This window comes from Stomoxys calcitrans, chromosome 1 (genome assembly GCF_963082655.1).
Source record: "Stomoxys calcitrans chromosome 1, idStoCalc2.1, whole genome shotgun sequence".
Taxonomy (NCBI): domain Eukaryota; kingdom Metazoa; phylum Arthropoda; class Insecta; order Diptera; family Muscidae; genus Stomoxys; species Stomoxys calcitrans.
Window position 1 is genome coordinate 194958704 of NC_081552.1, and position 20605 is coordinate 194979308.

Consider the following 20605-nt stretch of genomic DNA (forward strand, 5'->3'; position numbering starts at 1 on the left):
TTGGCTGAAATTTCGCACGACGTGTTTCGTTATGACTTCCAACAACTGTGCTAAGTATGATTCAAATCGCTCCATAACTCGATATAGCTGCCATATAAACCAATATTGAATCTTGACTTGTTGAGCCTCTAGAGGGTGCAATTATTATCCGATTTGGCTGAAATTTTGTGCAACGGCTTCTCCCATGACCTTCAACATAGGTGTTAAATATGGACCATAATTTAATATATCTTCATGCTATTGAATATATTATAGCAATTCTTTTCTTTTATCCTTTGTTTGCCTAAAAAGAGAGATATCGGGTATATAAGATTCGGTTCTGCCGAACTTAGCACGCTTTTACTTGTTTTATAAAGCGTATTGAAAAGTCGAAGTCAGTACTAGGCTTAGAAGCAAAAAATGTCCACAATCGAATGAAAACAAGCTTACTCATATTCGTTGTTCATACATAGTTCTCTCTTCTCTTAATTTTCTTCGTTTATTTCAAATCTCTACATGAAGCCTCTTGAAAGAGTCTATGGTTTATCTACTATCTACTAAAATAAAACACAGCAATGAGGTGTGTAAAGATAAATTCGAATATAATTAGTCGAGACAAAAACCAAATGCAACCCCCCCCACCCCCCCTACATGTGACATTATGAACTAATTTTCTGTTGGCAAAAACATTTCTTTAAAGTGTAAACCATGGCCTTAGGGGCAAAGACGGCCATTCAATAGATAGATAGATATTGGCATGCTCTGTCCAAAAATGTAAGCAATTAGTCCCAAAATATGAAAAAATTTCTATTGAAGAGAAATGTGACAACCATGGCCACATGGAAAAATATTGCCGTTTGAAATTTTGAAGTAGACAGGTCATGTTAACTATAAGTGAATCCCATGGAAGCCGGTTTTACGTACCGGATTGACACGATGGAGTTCTTCATCGGCAATGGCTGCCGCCTCAGTGTGCAACACACTGCTAGAACCAAAACAACAACATGTTAACTTTTAATCCCAAAAGTGTGGTTAACCAGGTCCAATATGGCCCTTTATAGATTAGAACCGTTTCAAATTTGAGCAGCAGTAAGATCTCGGAATGCTCTTCTCAGTAATGTAAGCTATTCGTCACAAAACATCGCTAAAATAGGTCGTAAAAGGACGTTTATAGAACAAAAGTGCTTCTGGAGAGAATTGTAACCATCATGGCAAAATGAAAAAAGATGGATGTTCTGTCCTGAAATGGAAGCAATTCCTTCCATAAGATCGTTTAACTTACAATATAGCCATATATAGCTCTTGACAAGAAATATTCACATGGAATAAGATGGTCGTTGACCCAAACACATTTGGGTTTTGTGGATTTACTCTTGCAAACCCCCAGTCGACACGGGATAATTCTGAGCACCACATATGCTGGAACTTTCAGCTCCGACTTGTGTGATGTTCATCGTTATCATCTTACTTTTATTTTACTTTAATTGGCTATGACGGAATATTTGTTCCACTAGCCGAACGTAGAATAGCGTTCCAAGCGCCTCGATCTTCTGCGCTCATTCTAAAATCTCTGATACAATGTTTCGAGGTGTCTCCCACAACTTGATCTTTCCATCGGGCTTTTGGTCTTCCCGGTTTGCGTATACCACCGTGTTTGCCTTCAAAATACTTTTTTGCTGGAACTTCTTCACCCATTCTAACAACATGACCTAGCCAACGCAGCCGTTGTATTTTGATGCGTGTAACTATGCTATCGTCGTCATACAGCTTATACAGCTCGTGGTTCATACGTCGCCTGTATTCTCCATTAACGCAAACTGTTAGAATCTTTCTCTCAAATACTCCAAGCACTGCCTCATCTGCTTTCACAAGGACCCATGCTTCAGAACTATATAACATCACGGGTAGTATTAGTGCCATGTATAGTGTAATCTTCCTTGTTTCTAAACTGCTAACTTAGTCCAAAGTAGCATCTGTTTGGCAGTATTATTCTTCGCTTAATCTCAAAACTGGTGTCATTCGTTTCGGTTACGGCGGTGCCGAGGTAGATAAAATTACTGACTGTCTCAAAGTTGTGGTTCCCAACTTTCTCCATTTTCTTTGTCTGCTCGGTTGTACAAGACTTTTTAGGAGTTGAAACCATCCATTTCGTCTTATCTCCATTTACTGCCAGACCCATTTTCACTGACTCTCTTTCGATTCTCTTAAAGGCTGCATTTACTACTTCCGGTGACTAACCTATGATATCGATGTCGTCGGCATAGGCGAGTAGCATGTGTTCTCTTGTGATTAGTGTGTCATATCTATTCACATCTGCATCTCGTATAATCTTCTCCAGCAGGATATTAAAGAGATCACACGATAGGCTGTCTCCTTGTCTGAAACCTCGTTTGGTATTAAATGGTTCGGAGAGATTCTTTCCTATTCTTACTGAGGAACGCGTATCAGCAAGTGTCATCCTGCAGAGTCTTATTAATTTTGCAGAGATACCAAACTCAGACATGGCTTGAAATACCTTTGAACGTAAAGGAGTATCGAAGGCGGCTTTGTGGTCAACAAAGAGATGGTAGGTGTTAATTTGTCCTTCTCGGGTCTTTTCCAGGATTTGGCGCAATGTGAATATCTGGTCTAGGGTGGATATATTGCATTGATAGGGCCCAATTATCTCATTGACATTGGGTTTTAATCACACAGTACGCTTGAGAGTATCTTGTATGCAATGGGGAGGAGACTTATTCCTCTGTAGTTGGCACATTCCGTCTTGTCTCCTTTCTTGTGTACGGGACATAGTATGGTGAGGTTCCAATCATCGGGTGTGCGTTCTTCTAGCCAGATTGCGCAGATAAGCTGATGCATACGCCTTATCAGCGTGTCGCCTCCGGCCTTAAATAGTTCAGCGGGTAACCCGTCGGCTCCTGCTGCCTTGTTGTTCTTTAGTCGGGTCACTGCTACTTGGACCTCATTCTGACTAGGAGGTAAACATGCTATACCATCATCAGGGATTGGTTCTGCGGTAACCTCTTCGTCGCCAACGTCGGACACTAGCAGTTGGGTAAAATGTTCTTTCCATATCCTCAGCATGTTATCTGTGTCAGTTACCAGATTTCCTTTTTTGTCTCTGCAGGAGGATGTGCCTGCACCAAATCCATCGGTTTGATGTTTAATTTTTTGATAAAATGTCCGGATTTCATTATGACTCCTGTACATCTCAATTCGCTCACACACACTTCTTTCCATTTCCTTTTTCTTTCTGCGGAATAGACGTTTCTCCAGTTACCAGATTTCCTTTTTTGTCTCTGCAGAAGGATGTGCCTGCACCAAATCCATCGGTTTGATGTTTAATTCTTTGATAAAATGTCCGGAGTTCATTATGACTCCTGTACATCTCAATTCGCTCACACACACTTCTTTCCATTTCCTTTTTCTTTCTGCGGAATAGACGTTTCTCCTCTCTCATTTTCTCCCGATACCTCTCCTTCATCTGGCGCGTTGCTACTGATTGCAGGGTTGCTTTATATGCCGCATTCTTGGCTTCAGTAGCATCACAACACTTTTGGTCGTACCATGGGTTTCTTGGAGGAGGCTTCCGGTACCCAAGTACGGATTTCGCGGCATTTCCATGGAGTGGACAATAGTTTGCCACTGCGCCATTATATCATCGGAACAAGGAGTGCTTTCATCAAGCAGTTGGGTCAGTCGAGTGGAGTATTCCGCTGTCATTTATTGTGTTTGCAGCTTTTCAATGTCCAGCTTCCGTGCAGTGTCAGATCGTACTTTCCTCGCCATGTTCAAACCTTTGCTGCAACAAGGTAATGATCCGAATCTATATTCGCTCCACGCTGGATGAATGCCTTCCATCTATCACAACGTGATCAATTTTGTTTCTCGTGTTTTGATCGGGTAACAGCCATGTGGCTTTGTGAATATTTGTATGTTAAAATCTGGTGCTACTAACCCATGTTTTTTGCCGCGGCGAAATTTATCGGCGTCAACCCATTACTGGACGTTATCTCGTGGAGGCAAAACTTTCCGATTGTTGGACCAAGAATGTCTCCCTCCCCTATCTTCGCATTAAAATCTCCCATAACGATTTAAATACCATGGACGGGGCGGCGGTCATATTCTCTCTCTAGGCGCTTGTAGAAAATATCCTTGGTCTGCTCGTCTTTGTCTTCCGTCGGGGCATGGGCACAAATAAGGCTAAAGTTGAAGAATTTGGCTTTTATGCGGATTGTGGCTAGCTTCTCATCCAACGGAGTAAAGCTGGAGACAAGGTGTTTCAGTCTCCAAATTCATGCCTCGTGTTATGCCAGCTATAGTATAGTTCGTCACCCTTTGGTGTTGTAGTGACGCCATTTCCAGTCCATCGCACTTCCTGTAAGGCGGTAATATCTGCCTTGTACTTCTCTAACACATCAGCCAGCGCGTATACTGCACCTTCTACATAAAGAGTGCGGACATTCCAGGTGCAGATCCGCAAATCATAGTCCTTTTTTCGTTTGCCTGGGTCGTCAACGTTGGGGGGTCCGTTTTTACTATTCCTTTGTTTCTCATAGTAGTTCTCAATTTTCCGGGGGCGGGTTACTGGCCCGGCGCCCCAACCGCATGAGTTTTGTGGGATTGCACACGTAACCCTATCGTATCGTTATCATCGGACTTTGGATGGCGACATCTAGAAGTAAATGTGGGATCCCACATAACCCACGCCGTTAGGGCGCGGGGCCAGCAACCCGTACCCGGAAAGCTGTAAAGATTACTCTAAGAAACAAAAAAAAGGACTCCTCTAATGTTGACGATCCATCCGGAATGTTCGAATTCCTAATAGAGAAGGTGCAGTATATGCACTGGCGGATGTATTGGAAAAGTGCAAGGCAGATATTACCGCCTTGCAGGAAGTCCGATACATCGGGAGAGGCGTCACAACAACACCTGATGATAGTATAGAATATTCACCTTCTAGTGAGAATAAGGTCCAATAAGGACTGTGATTTAACTGAAAAAAAAACCTTAAGGAAAGGCAAACGTCAGGTGGTGCCGACTTTATAATAACCTACACCTACTCTATAAGTACAAACTGGGAGGATGTTTTCAGATGATGTTCAAACTGTAATAACTACGGTTGACAAATGATAAAATTATTGCAAATTACGCAATATCTGACGAACATTTATATGGGAGCTACATCAAAATATAAACCCATTTTGACCCAACTTTATAGATTTGTGGCAGTCGTCGAGGAAAGCGTTGTACAAAATTTTGGGAAGATTGATCAATGCGCTTGTAATGCCTCTAAGAATGAAAATCGGGCGAATTATATGAGAGCTTTATATAAATCCTAACCGAATTCTATGAAATTCACTAATAATGTCGCGAGTCAAGAGAAATCCTTCCTGCTAAATATCGAGAGAATCGGCTAACAAATTTATTGCATTATTACTGCAAAAAAAATGTATGTGCCAAATTTTAAGACGATCGGATAAAAATTGCGACTTGTAGTTTCTACACAAATTAACATGGGCAGAGGGACATAGATAAATCGAATCAGAAAGTGATTCTGAGTCGATCGGTATACTTATCAAAGGGTCTATCTTCCTTCTTTCTGGGTGTTATAAACAAAAGCAAAGGTTTAATACTATGTACCATCAATCCCATGGCAGCCGGTTGTACCTACCGGATTGGCCCGATGGAGTCTTTCATCGACAAGGGCTGCCGCCTCAGTGTACAACACACTGCTACAACAACAACAACCCTGTACCACAGTAGTGGTGTAGGGTATAACAATGAAGCAGGAGCCAATGGGTGGCCCACTCCATAAACATAAACACTTCATAAACAGCGTAGGCGCCATGCTTGTAAGGCGTATGCATCAACTCGTCTGCGCATCTGCTAGAAGAACCGATGATTGAAACCTCAACCTGCCGTACACAAGACAGAATCTGCCAACAATAAGTCACCTCCCCATCGCATACCAGATTCTCTCGAGCATACTGTGCGAAAGATTAAAATTTAAGGCCAATGAGATCTATCAATGCCGCCTTATATATGGCAAATCCACCATAGACCAGATATTCACACTGTGCCAAATCCTGGAAAAACCCCGAGAAGGACACTTCAACAAAGCAAAGCAGCTTTCGACAGCCCTATACGATTATATATATTTCAAGCCATGTTTGAGTTTGATATTCCAGGAAAATTAATATGACTCTGCAGGATAACTATTGCTGACATACGTTTCTCAGTAAGAATAAGAAAAAATCTCTCGTACCCATTCAATAGCAAACGAGCTTTTAGGTAGGTGACAGCTTATAGTGTGATCCCTTTTATATACCGCTGGAGAAGATTATACGAGATGCATATGTGCATAGGGATGTCACACTACTCACAAAGATCAAACGCTACTCGCCTATGCCGTCGAAATCGATTTATGGGTCGCCTACCGGAAGTAATAATTGCAGCTTTTGAAAGCAGACGAGGCAGTGCTTGGAGTGTTTGAGAGAAAAAATTGTTCGCAAAATTTATTGACCAGTTTGCATTGATGGAGAGTATCGGCGTCGTATGAACCACGAACTGCATGACGACGTTGGAATAGTTAAATGGATCAAAATACAACGTCTGCGTTTGCTAGGTCATGTTATCAGATTAAATAAAGAAGCTCCAGCGAAGAAATCTTTAAGGCGATCACGATGGTACACGAAAACCGGGACATCCAAAAGCCCGATGAAAAGATCAAGTGGTGAGAGACACCTCGAAACTTGTTGTCAGAGATTATAGAAGGAGCGCAGAAGATCGAGGCGCTTGGAAATCTATTCAAATTCGGCTTGTGGGATAAATGTTCTGTCATAGACAATTTAACTAAAAGAATGATGTTGCAAGCAGCTTGTCTCAAGATCCGACTCCCGCTTCCAGCAGCTCCTAACCTGGGAACAGACGCTGATGATGACGATTGGTTATTTAAAGTTCTCAATAACGCGCAATAGGAGGCCACCGTAGCGCAGAGGTGAGCATGTCCGCCTGTGACGCTGAACGCCTGGTTTCGAATCCTGGCGAGAACATCAGAAAAATTTTTAATGGTGGTTTCCCCTCCTAATGCTGGCAACATTTGTGAGGTACTATGCCATGTAAAACTTCTCTCGAAAAAAGTGTCGCACTGCGAAACGCCGTTCGGACTCGGCTATAAAAAGGAGGCCCCTTATCATTGAGCTTAGAACTTGAATCGGACTGCATTCATTGATATGTGAAAAGTTTGCCCCTTAGTCGAAAATTCATGGGTAAAATTTTCATTTACAATAACGAGTATCACATGCACTCAGTACCGGTGCCCTCCGATCCGACATTATGGCTCTCATTTCATTTGCAGCTACTCCGCATATTTACGAAGCTTTCCACTAGCTGGAACCTGTGGACGCGCCCCCTTTCAGCTGAGCTTTCCATGATAACGACGAATACAAGACAAAATGGAGTACAAAGATCCAACCTGTGCAGTGCTTAAAGTTATTCCGTGTCGGCCGGGCATATTTGGTATAATCCTCTCCCAACCAGACATAAACTAAACTGGAGTATAAGGAAATGCCATGGGCCGATTCATGATTGCTCCATCCAATGCTGCACAATACATATTTCCCTGAACCAACCTATACTTTGTAGATTCACAAATATATAAATATATCGATGTCGAATATTTGAATAATTACGCTTTGGTGATGGGTATAATAACAACCACTGTGCCGCAACTGTTCGCTTTACAACACTAAAATTCTAAACAGCTGTTAATGAAACCATAACAAATACATTTTTTTTAATTTCTACTCAAATAATGATGTGCCGGTTAAAAATATTAATAATTGCCGTCACAATAATTGTAGCGTCTGTGCATAGTTTATATGTGTCCATCGAACAGTGCCCGGGCACAGATGTGAAACGAATACGACAACAAATACAACACCATGAAATCTCGCTGATTTTCTACTACACCCGTTGGAGTGCAGACAGTTTGGAGGCTTTGCAAGAATATAATGATGTGGCAGTGTACTATAGTGATAAGATATATTTTTCCTCTATTGATTGTTGGCACTTGCAATGCAATTGTTCGAGAGCCTTAAATACACCGGTGGGATCCGGTCTACCCCACAAATGGCCTACGCTAATGGCGTACTATGGAAGTCGGGGCCAATTGCAAATTCAATATCATGGTTTATGGTCCTTTAAGGATATACAACAGTTTGTGCATAACTTGGTATACCCTTTGGAAAGATTACATACCAATGAAGATTTGGAGCAAACAAAATTGGTTTCCGATGCCGTGGTGATAGGGATTTTCAAAAGCCCCGATAGCAGAGAGTATAAGCAGTATCTCATGGCCGCCCTGAAGTGGCTAGAAAGTGATCCCTTAAGAACATATCGTTTCAAAGTAATATTTTATACAAATACTACAGCAGCAGCTACAACCTACAGCCGTTTACTGAAAGGAGATGATAGTGGTCCCGACATTTTATTTATGGGCGCATCCAACATCACAAAGAGGTATGCCGAACTTCAAGGTCATATATGGAATGCCACTAATATACTACTATGGCTGCATCGAGAACTAAAAGGCGATCTTAAAAAACTACATGGCTATGCTACCCCTATTACCATAGCCCAAAAATTAAATCAAAATTCTGTTTTGGCTGTTTTCGTCAATCAACCTCATCCATTTTTCACATACATGGAGGAGAAGGTGGACAGGGATAAGGCTTGCAGTAAAATTGCCTCAGATTGCTGGAAAAGAATACAACAAAATGAATATTTCCGAGCTTTAGGGATACAGCATATTCTAGAAAGTCTTCAAATTTATACAGATAACAATCTGTGCTACTACAACATGGATATTGCGCTCAAAAACCTTGGTGATTACTATGAAATCAACAGTTATTTGAAATTTTTAGTGCAGAACTTGGCTTATCCATCCTCATCTAAGGTCAAAGATGACTTTAAGCCCAACATAATGAGATTGTTAAACTTTCATCACATTACAAATTGTTTAAATTTTGAAATCAAATCATCAAACTCTCTGTATATAGCCACGGCCAAACATCTGCAAGCGGTGGTAGATAAAGAAGCTAAGCTCTTCAATAGCAATCGCACTATTTCCGTAGTGGTGTTGGATACTGAACGCTATAAGGATTATCTGCAAGGCCTAGACATGAGACCACAGAGTCAAAGTATGGCCAGTGCTTTTATTATTGATATGAAGCAAGAAAGTATTTTCCCAATGACTGACCAATTTGATATGACGAACTTTAGAAGATATCTAGGCCAATACTATCAACGTTGTTTACCAGCTCACTTTAAGAGTGAGCATTTAAAACAACTGAATAACTCAAGTCCGCGCAAGGCAAAGAGTTCCTTGGACAGCTATGGCATGGCAAATTTAAACCATTTTACATTTCAAAATAGTTTGCATTATTCCCACAATCAATCGCTGGTACTACTTATACATTCACCAGAATGTGCCCTTTGTGGCACACTGCAACATACATTTATACAAATATCATCGGCTCTGAGATCACTTGCACCCGAGCTGCAGTTTGTTAGACTCAATGCTCTGCTAAACGATTTACCATGGCAATTCAATATGGCCTCTTTGCCAGTGCTGTTAGTTTTTCCCAAGCATGGCTTCAGTGATACGCGCATTTTTCCCTCACATTTAAAACCAGATTTTAAAAATGTTTTTGCATTTATTTTAAAGCAACTACCTGCAGAAGACCAAATAAAAACCATAGTGACATTCTGTCAGAGTCGGGGCTTAGGCTCGAACCACACCCAATCTTGTTGGCGTTTTGCCAAAAATCTACTTATGCAACACATAAGTAATCATCTACATTACTGGCAATTGTTCGAGAACGAACGAAGCATAATATTCCAACGATTACGTGCCTTTAAGGACATGAGTTTAGATGTACAACGTAATTTACGATTATAGCTCTTAAGATATTATTATTCAAAATATAATGGTCTCTTATGTTAATTCTAATTAAATAAATTAAATTAGATTCTATTCAAATGTGAATGTGTGGTTTCTGATTAAGAGCAATATTTACCCTTCCGGCGAACGGGGACCCCTTAGAGCCAGCATAGCGGCTCATCAAGTGGTGGAGATTTAGTTTTTGTAAATGGTTCAAATGATTTTTTTTTAAAAGGATTAATTTATTAAAACCAATTTGCCAAAAAAAAATCTCATTTCAAGTTGCTTAATAATGTCGTATAAAAATTTTCCTTTCATGTTGTATTACAATGCTGCATTTTTCTATACATTTCCCTTGCATCATTTAATGCTACAAGCAATTGCTGGAATGTCTCTCGGGCACCATCGTAATCTAAAATTCCTATGCAACTTATCGATGCCTTTTTGTACAGCATGTACGACAATTGCCTTCTTTGCAATGGAAAACATATGGGAATCTGTTGGTCATGACATAGTCTCTTGATGTTAGATATGGTCTCATCCAAGCCAGCTTAAAACAAATGCAAAATGTCAAGTTTTATGTAAACATCATATCATATGTTGCCATTGGGCCTACCTGTTCCCTCACATCTTTCACAGTCTGTGGCAATTATGACCAATTTCACTTTGCTAATGGACAAAAAGTTTTGCACTTCTCGAAAGCCTATCACAAGGCGACGATGAGCACGGGCCTTTATCTCGTTTTGGACATATGCTCTTCGTTGGAAACGATTTAATTCTCTAAGCAAGCGCTCAGTGTGTTGCTTCAGCGTAGGCGTTGTGCAATTCTCGCAATAACTGTAAAGATGAAGAGGTCAAAGGAAACGCCAATACAAAATCGCCTATGCAATAGGTGGAAAACATACTCACGAAAACGCCCAGAATGTATACGGCTTTTTTCACTTGCCACCTCTGTTGGTGCATTATTAGCGACAAGTTTTAAACCCTCCAACTGAGTTACAATCTCATCCTGCATTTTCTCCTGATTGCGTTTTAGTTGTCTGTATCGCAATACAGACTTTTTTAAACGACTTATCTTTAGTTTACTACCATTTTCTCGTTGTTTGCCTTTTTTCCTGAATGAATGCTTGAAACGTTCATCTAATATCCTTTTCGTCACCTTATGTTTTCGCTTCTTGGCTTGTTTACCACCACGATCCGCCTTTTTCACAAATTGTAGCAAATTAAAGCCGCTATCAGCTGCTGCAGCCATACGCTTATATTTTGCATTGCGAATTTTAGGAACTGCGGATGTTGCAATAGCAGATTTGCTACTCTGTTGCAGTTGTTCAAATGTAACATGATCAATAACTTTAAATTTATCTGACATGGCAGCAATAAATAATATTCTTTAAGAAAAATAAATGTAAACAAATCTTTGTACAATTTGTAGTGTTTATAGTGTTGTAAAGCGAACGATTTTTATATGCGCAAAGAGGATTGAAATAACAGGAATATAATTTCTCTCAAAACTTGATATGTAAAATTAGTCAAGCCTATAGGTGTCGGTAATTATTTTATTTTTCTTCAAAGCAAGCAGATGTGCCGAAAAAAACCAAAGTTACAGCAAAAACAAAAAGAACTAAAAGAAAGATACACATATTGGATGCTAAGACTGCCGAAACCCTAAATCATAGATAAATTTTATATACGTAAAGAATTTAAAGTTCGCATCTAGACTGGTTGGTGGCGCTTGTGAATATAGATAAATGAGAGTTATCTAAGAACATGACACAAGCAGAAAGTTGGGAAAGTTTAGGCCGGTGACGTTGATGGTGCACCGGAATTTATCTCGGAGGCAAGGAAGAGCACCCTAAGCGCTACATGCTATACTCGATCTAATGCATTTGCACTTATATGGTGGGTGTGCGACCATGAAGAAAAAGACTAGAGGAATCGGGAAACTGGCGTTCCTCAAACTTTGAAAATCCTTTTGTTCTTTTGGAAGCTGTTCCCATCCCAAAAAAAGATTGGTAATGTGCATGGAACTACTGCAGTACTTATCGCGGGAAACTGACGCAATACGGCTACTTTGGTAGCCTTTAGTTCTGTTGGAAGCCGTGCCCTTCCCAAAATGATCAATAAGGTACATGGTATCGCTTCGGGTACAAAAAAGAGCGTTCTTAGAGATCCACTGAATCTCATTCTCGATCTAATGGCGGGTTTCCGGCCATGAAAATGAAATGAGGAGCTCGGGAACCTGTTATTTTTTTAGCTTTTCGAAATCTTTGTTCTGTTGGGAGCTAGTGATGCTTCGCTACAGACTATGTACCAGGCTGTCGTACTTGTTTACGGATGGATGTCGTTTTACTTAGGTTTTTTCAAGGTCCCTGGGTACCTTTTTCATTGGTGTCTAAAAATTTAAAAATTCCATACAAAAAGTACAAGGTCCCTATGAATCTTCTCCTTCGGCAACGATAACGGATGACTCAGCCGTGGGAGGGTTAAGGGGGAGCTCTGTGCTGGCGGTATCGAAAGTCACCTATAGACTGAGGGTGTAGGCAACGGCAACGGATGACTCAACCGTGGGAGGGTTAAGGGGGAGCTCTGTGCTGGCGGTATCGAAAGTCATCTATTGACTGAGGGTGTAGGTAATCTGGCGTTACTTGGGTACTCTTATATTCTGTTGGTAGTCGGGGATGATGTGTAAAGGAAGGGCATACGAGGCGCTACAGACTTTTTATCCAGGATGCGCGGGCTGATGCTCTTGGTGGCCTAGCTTTTGACGCAACATGACGTCAGTTATCTTGGTAATCTGGTAATCAGGCGTTACTTAAACTTTGGGTACTCTTATATTCTGTTGGTATTCGGTGATGATGTGTAATGGAAGGGCATACGAGGCGCTACAGACTTTTTATGCAGAATGCGCGGGCTGATGCTCTTGGTGGCTTAGCTTTTGACGGAACATCACGTCAGTTATCTTGGTGCTGAGGAAGCTTAAACACGGTCTGCTGACAATAGTGCTGGTTTGCTTTCTGACGTCAGGTCTTTGATGTCGCTGGCTGGCCTCTGCCAGAAGACTGAAACCGTGATCTGGAGGAGTTATCTTTAGAGTCATTGTCCTGCAATTGCGGAGAAAAATCACAGGATTGTGGTTGAACATATATTAACATGACTAGAATCTCTCTACGAACATGGTGCTTTCGTCAGTAGAGGACCGAAGTGGATGACTGAAGTGCTCTCACCAATGAGTCTCTCTGCCACTCTCTGTCACTTGAGTTGGTTTTCCTATCTAGTTTTTTTTTTATTATTTTTTGTTTATTTATTTACATTATGTAATTCGAAGCCACATGGATGGGGGTAGGCTAATTTCGACGTTCTGTTTGTAACTCCTCGAAATATTCGTCTCAGACCCCATAAAGTATATATTTTTGATCGTCATGACATTTTATGTCGAACTTGCCAAGGAGTAAAGCTGGAGGCTTGAAATTTTGCACAAATACTTCTTATTAGTGTAGGTCGGTTGGAATTGTAAATGGACCAAATTGGTCCATGTTTTGATATAGCTGCCATATAAACCGATCTTTGGTCTTGATTCCTTGAGCTTCTGGAGGGAGCAATTCTTATTCGATATGACTGAAATTTTGCACGTGGTATGACTCCCAACAACTGTGTCACGTATAGTCCAAATCAGTCTATAACCTAATATAGCCGCCATATAAACCGATCTCCCGAATAGACTTCTTGAGCTTCTAGATGGCGCAATTCTTATCCGCTTTGACTGAAAATTGACTTCGAACAACTGTGTCAAGTACGGTCTAAATCAGTCCATATCCTGATATAGCCGCCATATAAACCAATCTCCCGGTTAGACTTCTTGGGCTTCTAGAGGGCGCAATTCTTATCCAATATGGTTGAAATTTTGCATATGTCGTTTTGGAATATATTCCTCAGTTTGACTTTTTGAGCCTCTGGAGGGCGGAATTATTACTCGATTTGTTTGAAATTTTGGAGGTGGGTTTTTTTCAAGAAACTTGTATTTTTCTATTTGCAAATGTCATTCAAAGAACTTGTTTTCTTCTCTTTTATAATATAAACAATGGACCTTAGAACTCCGAGTGAAGCGAATAGCGACCAATGTTGCCCTGGGCCCCACTATTTTGGAGCTTTCACAGCCCTCAATTTATGATTACTGCCATCTGTCGCACCTATTCTAAAGAAAATTCATGTAGAAAGGCATCTTAATGGTACTAATTGCAAAAATTGATTCATTGTGGAGGGTACATAGCCTTTCCTAACTTTATGACGTTGTCCCATATTAATATATTTTTTTTGACCAATGTTTGTTTCTTTTTTCAAAGACTTTTTGAACATTTAAAGAGCACTACAAATACACCCCGTGCTTTTATAATGTAACTTTCGGCACGGGATAGCTGTGAGCACTACACAGGCTGAAACATTGAGGTGCGACTGTATGGTGTGCTTTGCCGAGAAGCTTAGCTGCGAGCTACCGGTCGCGTACACAGGTTGCAGATAGTGGAATGCTCCATACGGCAGTCGCGGACAATTAACAGTAGCGGAGTCTCAGAGAAAGGTCGGACGGCAACGCCTCTTGCACAAATACTGAGTGCCTATGATGCTCGATATGACAATGCGAGTTATTGGCGCCTTTAAATAACCAATGGCCAATCTGTTCTCGCGGCGATCGGTCCTTTGGACCGGAACGAGTTTGCTCACCTACAGGAGCGTGACGAGGATCACCACCTCCACATGAAAATGTGGCTTTAAGAACAACATGTGGAGGTAGGGATCTAGAAATCAGTAGAGTAGCTAAAGAACACAATGGAATTTATCGCAGGACACATGAATTTCTTTTGTTCAGGTAAAAAAAGGCCGGACACGGGATAGCTGTGAGCACCACACAGGCTGGAACATTGAGGTGCGATCTGCGCGGTGTTCATTGCTGTGACCAGAACCTTGGTTGCGAGCTAACGGGCGCGTCCACAGGTTGCATATAGTGGAATGCTCCATACGGAGTAGCTGCAATGGCGGTCGCGGGCAATCAAGAGTAGCGGAGTATTAGTGAAAGGTCGGGCGGCAGAGGCTCTTGCACAAATACTGGGTGCCTATGATGCTTGACGAGGATCGCCACCTCCACATGAAAATGTGGCTACAACAAATATGGAAAAGTTCGGAAGTTATTGAAAGAGTTAGGCTATTTAGCGAATAAAAGATTTATCAATAGGGCGAAAGACTCAAGGGCACCACAAGGCTGGGCCATGAAAAAGTTAAAAAAGGTTCAGAACAAAATCTGGATAGACTTCTGCAGCTAGAAGACATATCAAGGCCTCTAGGCTACGAATCATTCTAGACTTCACACCTATTTTGATATGGGCCGTTCACTAGAAGTACTATTGAATACACATTTCTACACTATTGAATACACAATCCAAAGGGGTCTGTGCTACAGGAAGAAATTGTCGGGGAAATTGTTTCCGAGTCAAGAATCCTGTGGGCGATCAAAAGTTTCAACTCATTTAATCGTCACGTCCAGATATCGTAACACAAATTGAAATTCATGCTGTGTCCGATAAAGTGGCACCTTGATTCACATTTCTTGTATCGGCACCTCGAATATATGTGTGAGATGGAGGCATATACTTTGTCTTTTTCATTCTAAAAGCAAAAAACCGAGCATCCTTAGAGTCTGTCGTTTTTATGGTAAAGAGATGTAACATACTAAACTTTGCGACGACGGGAAAACTGTGAGCACAACACAGGCTGGTACATTGAGGTCCAATCTGTGCGGTGTTCATTGCTGTTACGAGAAGCTTAGCTGTGAACTACAGGGCGCGTTCACAGTTTGCGGAAAATGGAATACTCCCATCGGAGTAGCTGCAACGACAGTCCGGACACTCAGCGGTATAGAGCGAAACGTCTCAGTGAGAGGCCGGGCGGCACCGGCTCTTGCATAAATACTGAGTGCCTATGATGCTCGATATGACAAGGCGAGTTATTGGCGGCTTTGAATAACCGATGACCAACTTGCTCCCGCGGCTATCGGTCCTTTGGACCAGAACGAGTTTGCTCACCTACAGGAGCATGACGAGGATCGCCACCTCCACATGAAAATGTGGCTACAACAACAACAATAAATGTAACTTATATAAATTTGGACATAAGCGTGTACTTATAGGTCGATTTAAAGCCTAGGCAAGATATATTTTTTTTATATAAGAAGAAAATGAATTAAATTAAGAATTTTCATTACTTACCAATTGAATACTAAATTCCGCCAACTACCCTTGCACTTTACCGCATACATATTTTATATTTATCATACACATTTCACTCGCGATTGCACATAGCTCTGCTTTCTTGGGCTCTTTAATACATATTGGCCTCTTTTAGATAGTGCATCATTATATTGACATATTAAGATTACCACTGTAAAAAAACGCTTATTATCACTTAAAACCAATTTTATTATTTTTTATTATTTTTAAAAAATAAATAATAAAAACAGGAAAGGGAAGTAGGAAATGTGTGGCAAGCCAATTAGAATCGTATTTGTGAATTTGTATTCTGTACTTAAGGACTAGCAGTACATGCAAGTATGCCAATTCATTTTAATTCTTTTAGCTTCATTTGGACGGACAGACTGAATGTAAAAAATCTAAATATCGAATATGGATATATCACCCCAAATTTACAAAAAAAAAAATTGTTTGAATGTTCTTTATCCTTGTTTTGCCACAATTTTCCTTCAATTCAAAGCTCCATTTTTTGCTCAGAACACACTGAGAGAGCGAGAGAGAGACACCAATATCTTTTGATAATTTCTCAGGTGAGAGCTTTAAAAAAAGAGAGAGTTGCACAAAATATTCGCCAGTTTTAAATATGAGAAACAACCCACGCGTATCCTAATATTTTACGCGCCTTTTTCTGCACACACATCCATGTCCAAGAGCATATATATGGAAGTTTGCAAGAAAAAATCATTTAAGGCGAATTAATAAATTGGTAAAACTCAACTCCTTTAATATTTCATTTATGGTGTACAATTTCTGTACTGAACAAGGAAACATATAAAGAACATACTAAAAAAAATCCTATTCTTATTGGATAAAATAGGCGATAAAGTGAAAGCGCTTAAAATCGTTGAGACACACACACACACACACACTTCCCACAAAAATTGCCAATTATTAATTATTCCGGGACATCTTGGTAGTTGCTTTTAATCACTCGCGTTAGTCTTTGTTCGGCCCGTCACTTTGTAAAACGTTTTAAGCAAAGAAAATGTTAATTTATTTGATTATTTCACTAAAAAAATTCTGTTCTAACAAGATGTCCTCCGCGATCGACATTTAAACCCGAACTAGAAAAAGTTTGACGATGTTGCCACATAATAACATATTATGTAATGTCGGCCAACACTTATAGGTCGGGTACACTTGAGTACTAGCCCTGCAAACATTTTCTATCCTGCGAGTGACTAAATCTGCACTCAAGGATGTTGAAAACAATCTCAGGCGATATCATTTTTTACTCTAATTAGTGTCTCGGTACGTGAGAAAACATGCCACTTGGCGATATATACCCATGAGTGACTAAATGGGGACGAAAAAACGTTTAAAATTCGATTACCAACGTCATTAATAAAACTAAATATTTTTTTTCACTAATGTTTTTTATACCGTACACCACTACTTCTGTACAGGGTATTATAACTTACTGCATTTGTTTGTAACACCCAAAAGGAAGAGAGATTTACCGATTGATAAATATACCGATCGACTCTAAATCACTTTCTGATTCGATTTAGCTATGTCCGTCTGTATGTCTGTCTGACCGTCTGTCCATGTTAATTTGTGTACAAACTACAGGTAGCAATTTTCATCCGATCGTCTTCAAATTTGGTATGGGCATGTTTTTCGGCCTAGAGACGAAGCCTATTGAAATTGGAAAAATCGGTTCAGATTTGAATATAAATAGCTCCCATATATATGTTCGTCCGATTTCCAGTATTACAGCAATAAAATGGTCATTTGTTGACCGATTCTCTCGAAATTTGGCAGGAAGGATTTTCTTACGACGATATTACTGGTGAATTTCATAGAAATCGGTGTAGAATTAGATACAGTTCGTCCGATTTGCAGTAATACAGCAATAAAATGGTCGTTTGTGAACCGATCCTCTCGAAATTTGTCAGGAAGGATTTTCTTATGACTCTTGATATTACTGGTGAATTCCATAGAAATCGGTTCAGATTTAGATATAGCTCTCATATAAATATATCGCCCGATTTTCACTCCTAGACCCACTGCAAGCGCATTTATTGACCAATCTTCCCAAAATTTTGTACAACGCTTTCCTCGACGAATTTCACAACATTCATAAAGCTTGGTCGAAATCGGTTCAGATTTAAATATAGCTCCCATGTATTTGTTCGTCAGATTTTGGATAATTTGTTGTCATTTGACAACCGTAGTTATTACATTTTGAACATATTTGCTTTGCTCGAAATTTGATACCGGAATTTTAATAATCTATTTGGATACATCCGTCGAGGCCCATCAAAATTGGTTCAAAATTAGACGCAGCCACCCCTTTTGCATTTATAGGGGTGAGGGTAGGTGTAGGGTATTATAAAGTCGTCACCGCCCGACTTTGACCTGTTCTTAATAGTTTTTACCTGTTAGAGTGAAGCTTATTTTTATTGCTCTTTCTAAATTAATTTATTTCTTTTTCAAATCGAGAAGAAAATTTTAATTGCAATGACTGGAATTTGAACAGTCTGTGATCCGCTTACCTTTCTTCATTACAGAAGGCTAAGTAAGCATACATTCACTTGTGTGGGGTTTTTTGAGTTAGCGTCCCAAACAGCAAAAACAAATCTATTTTTAAATTTGTAACAATAACAGTTGATTAGGAGAAACTAATTAGCGAAACATAAATGATAGAAGTCAGATAGTAATGTATTTGGTTGTTTTAAGTCATGAAATCTCTACAAACTATCATACAAAAGGACCTAAAAAGTGACTATTCTGGGAGGGAGTGAGAAGGTCAATTCCAAATGTTTGGAGGGATGCGGATAAATGAAAATCCATATGTATGAAGAAGAAACGTCAAAATTACTTTAAAGGCCAAAACAGTGCGTTAAGCTTTGTGTTTGAGTGTAGTGTTGCAAAAATGCAACTCTGCACACCAATCCCACAAAAGCAACACGGAAAAGTAAAAAAATGGCCGACTTTAAGGCTTGAAAGCGAGCATAAATCTGTGCTGCCACATGTGAAGTAGTGTTTTTAGTCGTCAAAGTTAAAAATTGTTTTAATTTTGCAAGTTGATTTTTTGACATTTGTTTGCAGAGTTGCATTTTTCAACGCGACGCTTCTCATTCTGATCAGGCATTAAAACTGGCCGCAAAAAACGTTTCTTCATCATAGGGTTGTATTTTATTCGGCTTTACAAGTGAACTGCTGTCAAACTTTAAATAAAAAAAATTGTAAAGAAATGTGTGAAATATTAAAATGTTTGTTTATGCTAATGACTTAGAAGTGGCAATTAGGCACTAGTGTAATATGTTGGCACAAAAATTTTGCTGTATATATGTTTAATTAAATTAAGGTATTTTGTTGAAGTTTTTCAAAGCTACAAACAGAGTACCCTGCTGCACTTTAGGGTAATTTTGTTATAAAAACCCAAATATAAAATAAACGGATGTTAAACCGTATTATAATAGTTCAAAGAAGTTACACGGTTAAATCGCCCATTTAATACATACCACTTTTGGGAAACACACCCCAAATTTTTTTAATATGCTGTCTTGTTGTGTGTAGGGCTCATAAAAGTTGAACGACACTACACATCTCTCAATTGTGTGGCATACCTGCACACAACTGTTGTACTGTGTTTCCTCTTCCCCTTACGGAAAAGGAAATCTTGGTGTTGAAATATATTTGTGATTTAAACAAGTATGTATTCTAAGGAAGAGTATCACAATACTCATAAGTCAATGTATAGGAAGAAGAAATATTAATTTTTATTCAAATTTAAAACGGAAGTAAACGCAATCTCACACACACACCATTAAACATATTACATTTTCAGGTTAGAATTGTTCGTTTTTCGAGCTAAAATGCTCTAGAACAATTTCATTCCAACGCTTACAACATACATTGCCACATTGAAAAGTGCAACAGTGTAACTACGTCTAACAACCATGGGCCGTACGCATATAAAGACATAAAGACTTTCTCCATTTTCTTTATTCGCTCGGTTGTACAAGTTGTTTTGGGAGTTAAAACCATTCATTTCGTCTTATTTCCATTTACTGCCAGACTCATTTTCACTTGTTCTCTTCAAATTCTTTCAAAGGCTGCAGTTACTATTGGGTTGCCCAAAAAGTAATTGCGGATTTTTTAAAAGAAAGTACAATAAATTCATTTTTAATAAAACTTAGAATGAACTTTAATCAAATGTACTTTTTTTACACTTTTTTTCTAAAGCAAGATAAAAGTAACAGCTGAAAACTGACAGAAGAAAGAATGCAATTACAGAGTCACAAGCTGTGAAAAAATTTGTCAACGCCGACTATATGAAAAATCCGCAATTACTTTTTGGGCAACCCAATACTTCCGGCATCCGGACCTATGATGTTGATGTCGTCGGCATGGCTAGTAGCATGTGTTGTCTCTTGTT

At 39.7% G+C, this 20605-nt stretch overlaps 2 protein-coding genes across 2 annotated transcripts; one reads left to right on the forward strand and one right to left on the reverse strand.

Moving 5' to 3' along the window:
- Positions 1-7749: 7749 nt before the first annotated feature.
- On the forward strand, positions 7750-10027 carry LOC106086773 (uncharacterized). The gene has a single exon (XM_013251571.2). The coding sequence runs from the start codon at positions 7793-7795 to the stop codon at positions 9938-9940; it is 2148 nt and encodes a 715-aa protein (XP_013107025.2). The 5' UTR covers positions 7750-7792; the 3' UTR covers positions 9941-10027.
- Positions 10028-10145: 118 nt separating this feature from the next.
- On the reverse strand, positions 10146-11336 carry LOC106086774 (selenocysteine insertion sequence-binding protein 2). The gene is made up of 3 exons (XM_013251572.2): positions 10828-11336; positions 10539-10759; positions 10146-10472 (listed from the first exon to the last, which is right to left on the reverse strand). Exons 1-3 carry the CDS (start codon positions 11289-11291, stop codon positions 10237-10239), a joined length of 921 nt encoding a protein of 306 aa, XP_013107026.1. The 5' UTR covers positions 11292-11336; the 3' UTR covers positions 10146-10236.
- Positions 11337-20605: the final 9269 nt, after the last annotated feature.

What these genes read in the sequence shown, in the direction of transcription:
- LOC106086773 (XM_013251571.2), top strand. Translation starts at nt 7,793, where the DNA reads ATGATGTGCCGGTTAAAAATATTAATAATTGCCGTCACAATAATTGTA.
- LOC106086774 (XM_013251572.2), bottom strand. Translation starts at nt 11,291, where the DNA reads ATGTCAGATAAATTTAAAGTTATTGATCATGTTACATTTGAACAACTG. An exon ending in CATTCTGGGCGTTTTCGTGA is followed by an intron (nt 10,760 to 10,827) that starts GTATGTTTTCCA and finishes TCATCTTTACAG; the next exon opens with TTATTGCGAGAATTGCACAA. An exon ending in TGAAAGATGTGAGGGAACAG is followed by an intron (nt 10,473 to 10,538) that starts GTAGGCCCAATG and finishes ATTTGTTTTAAG; the next exon opens with CTGGCTTGGATGAGACCATA.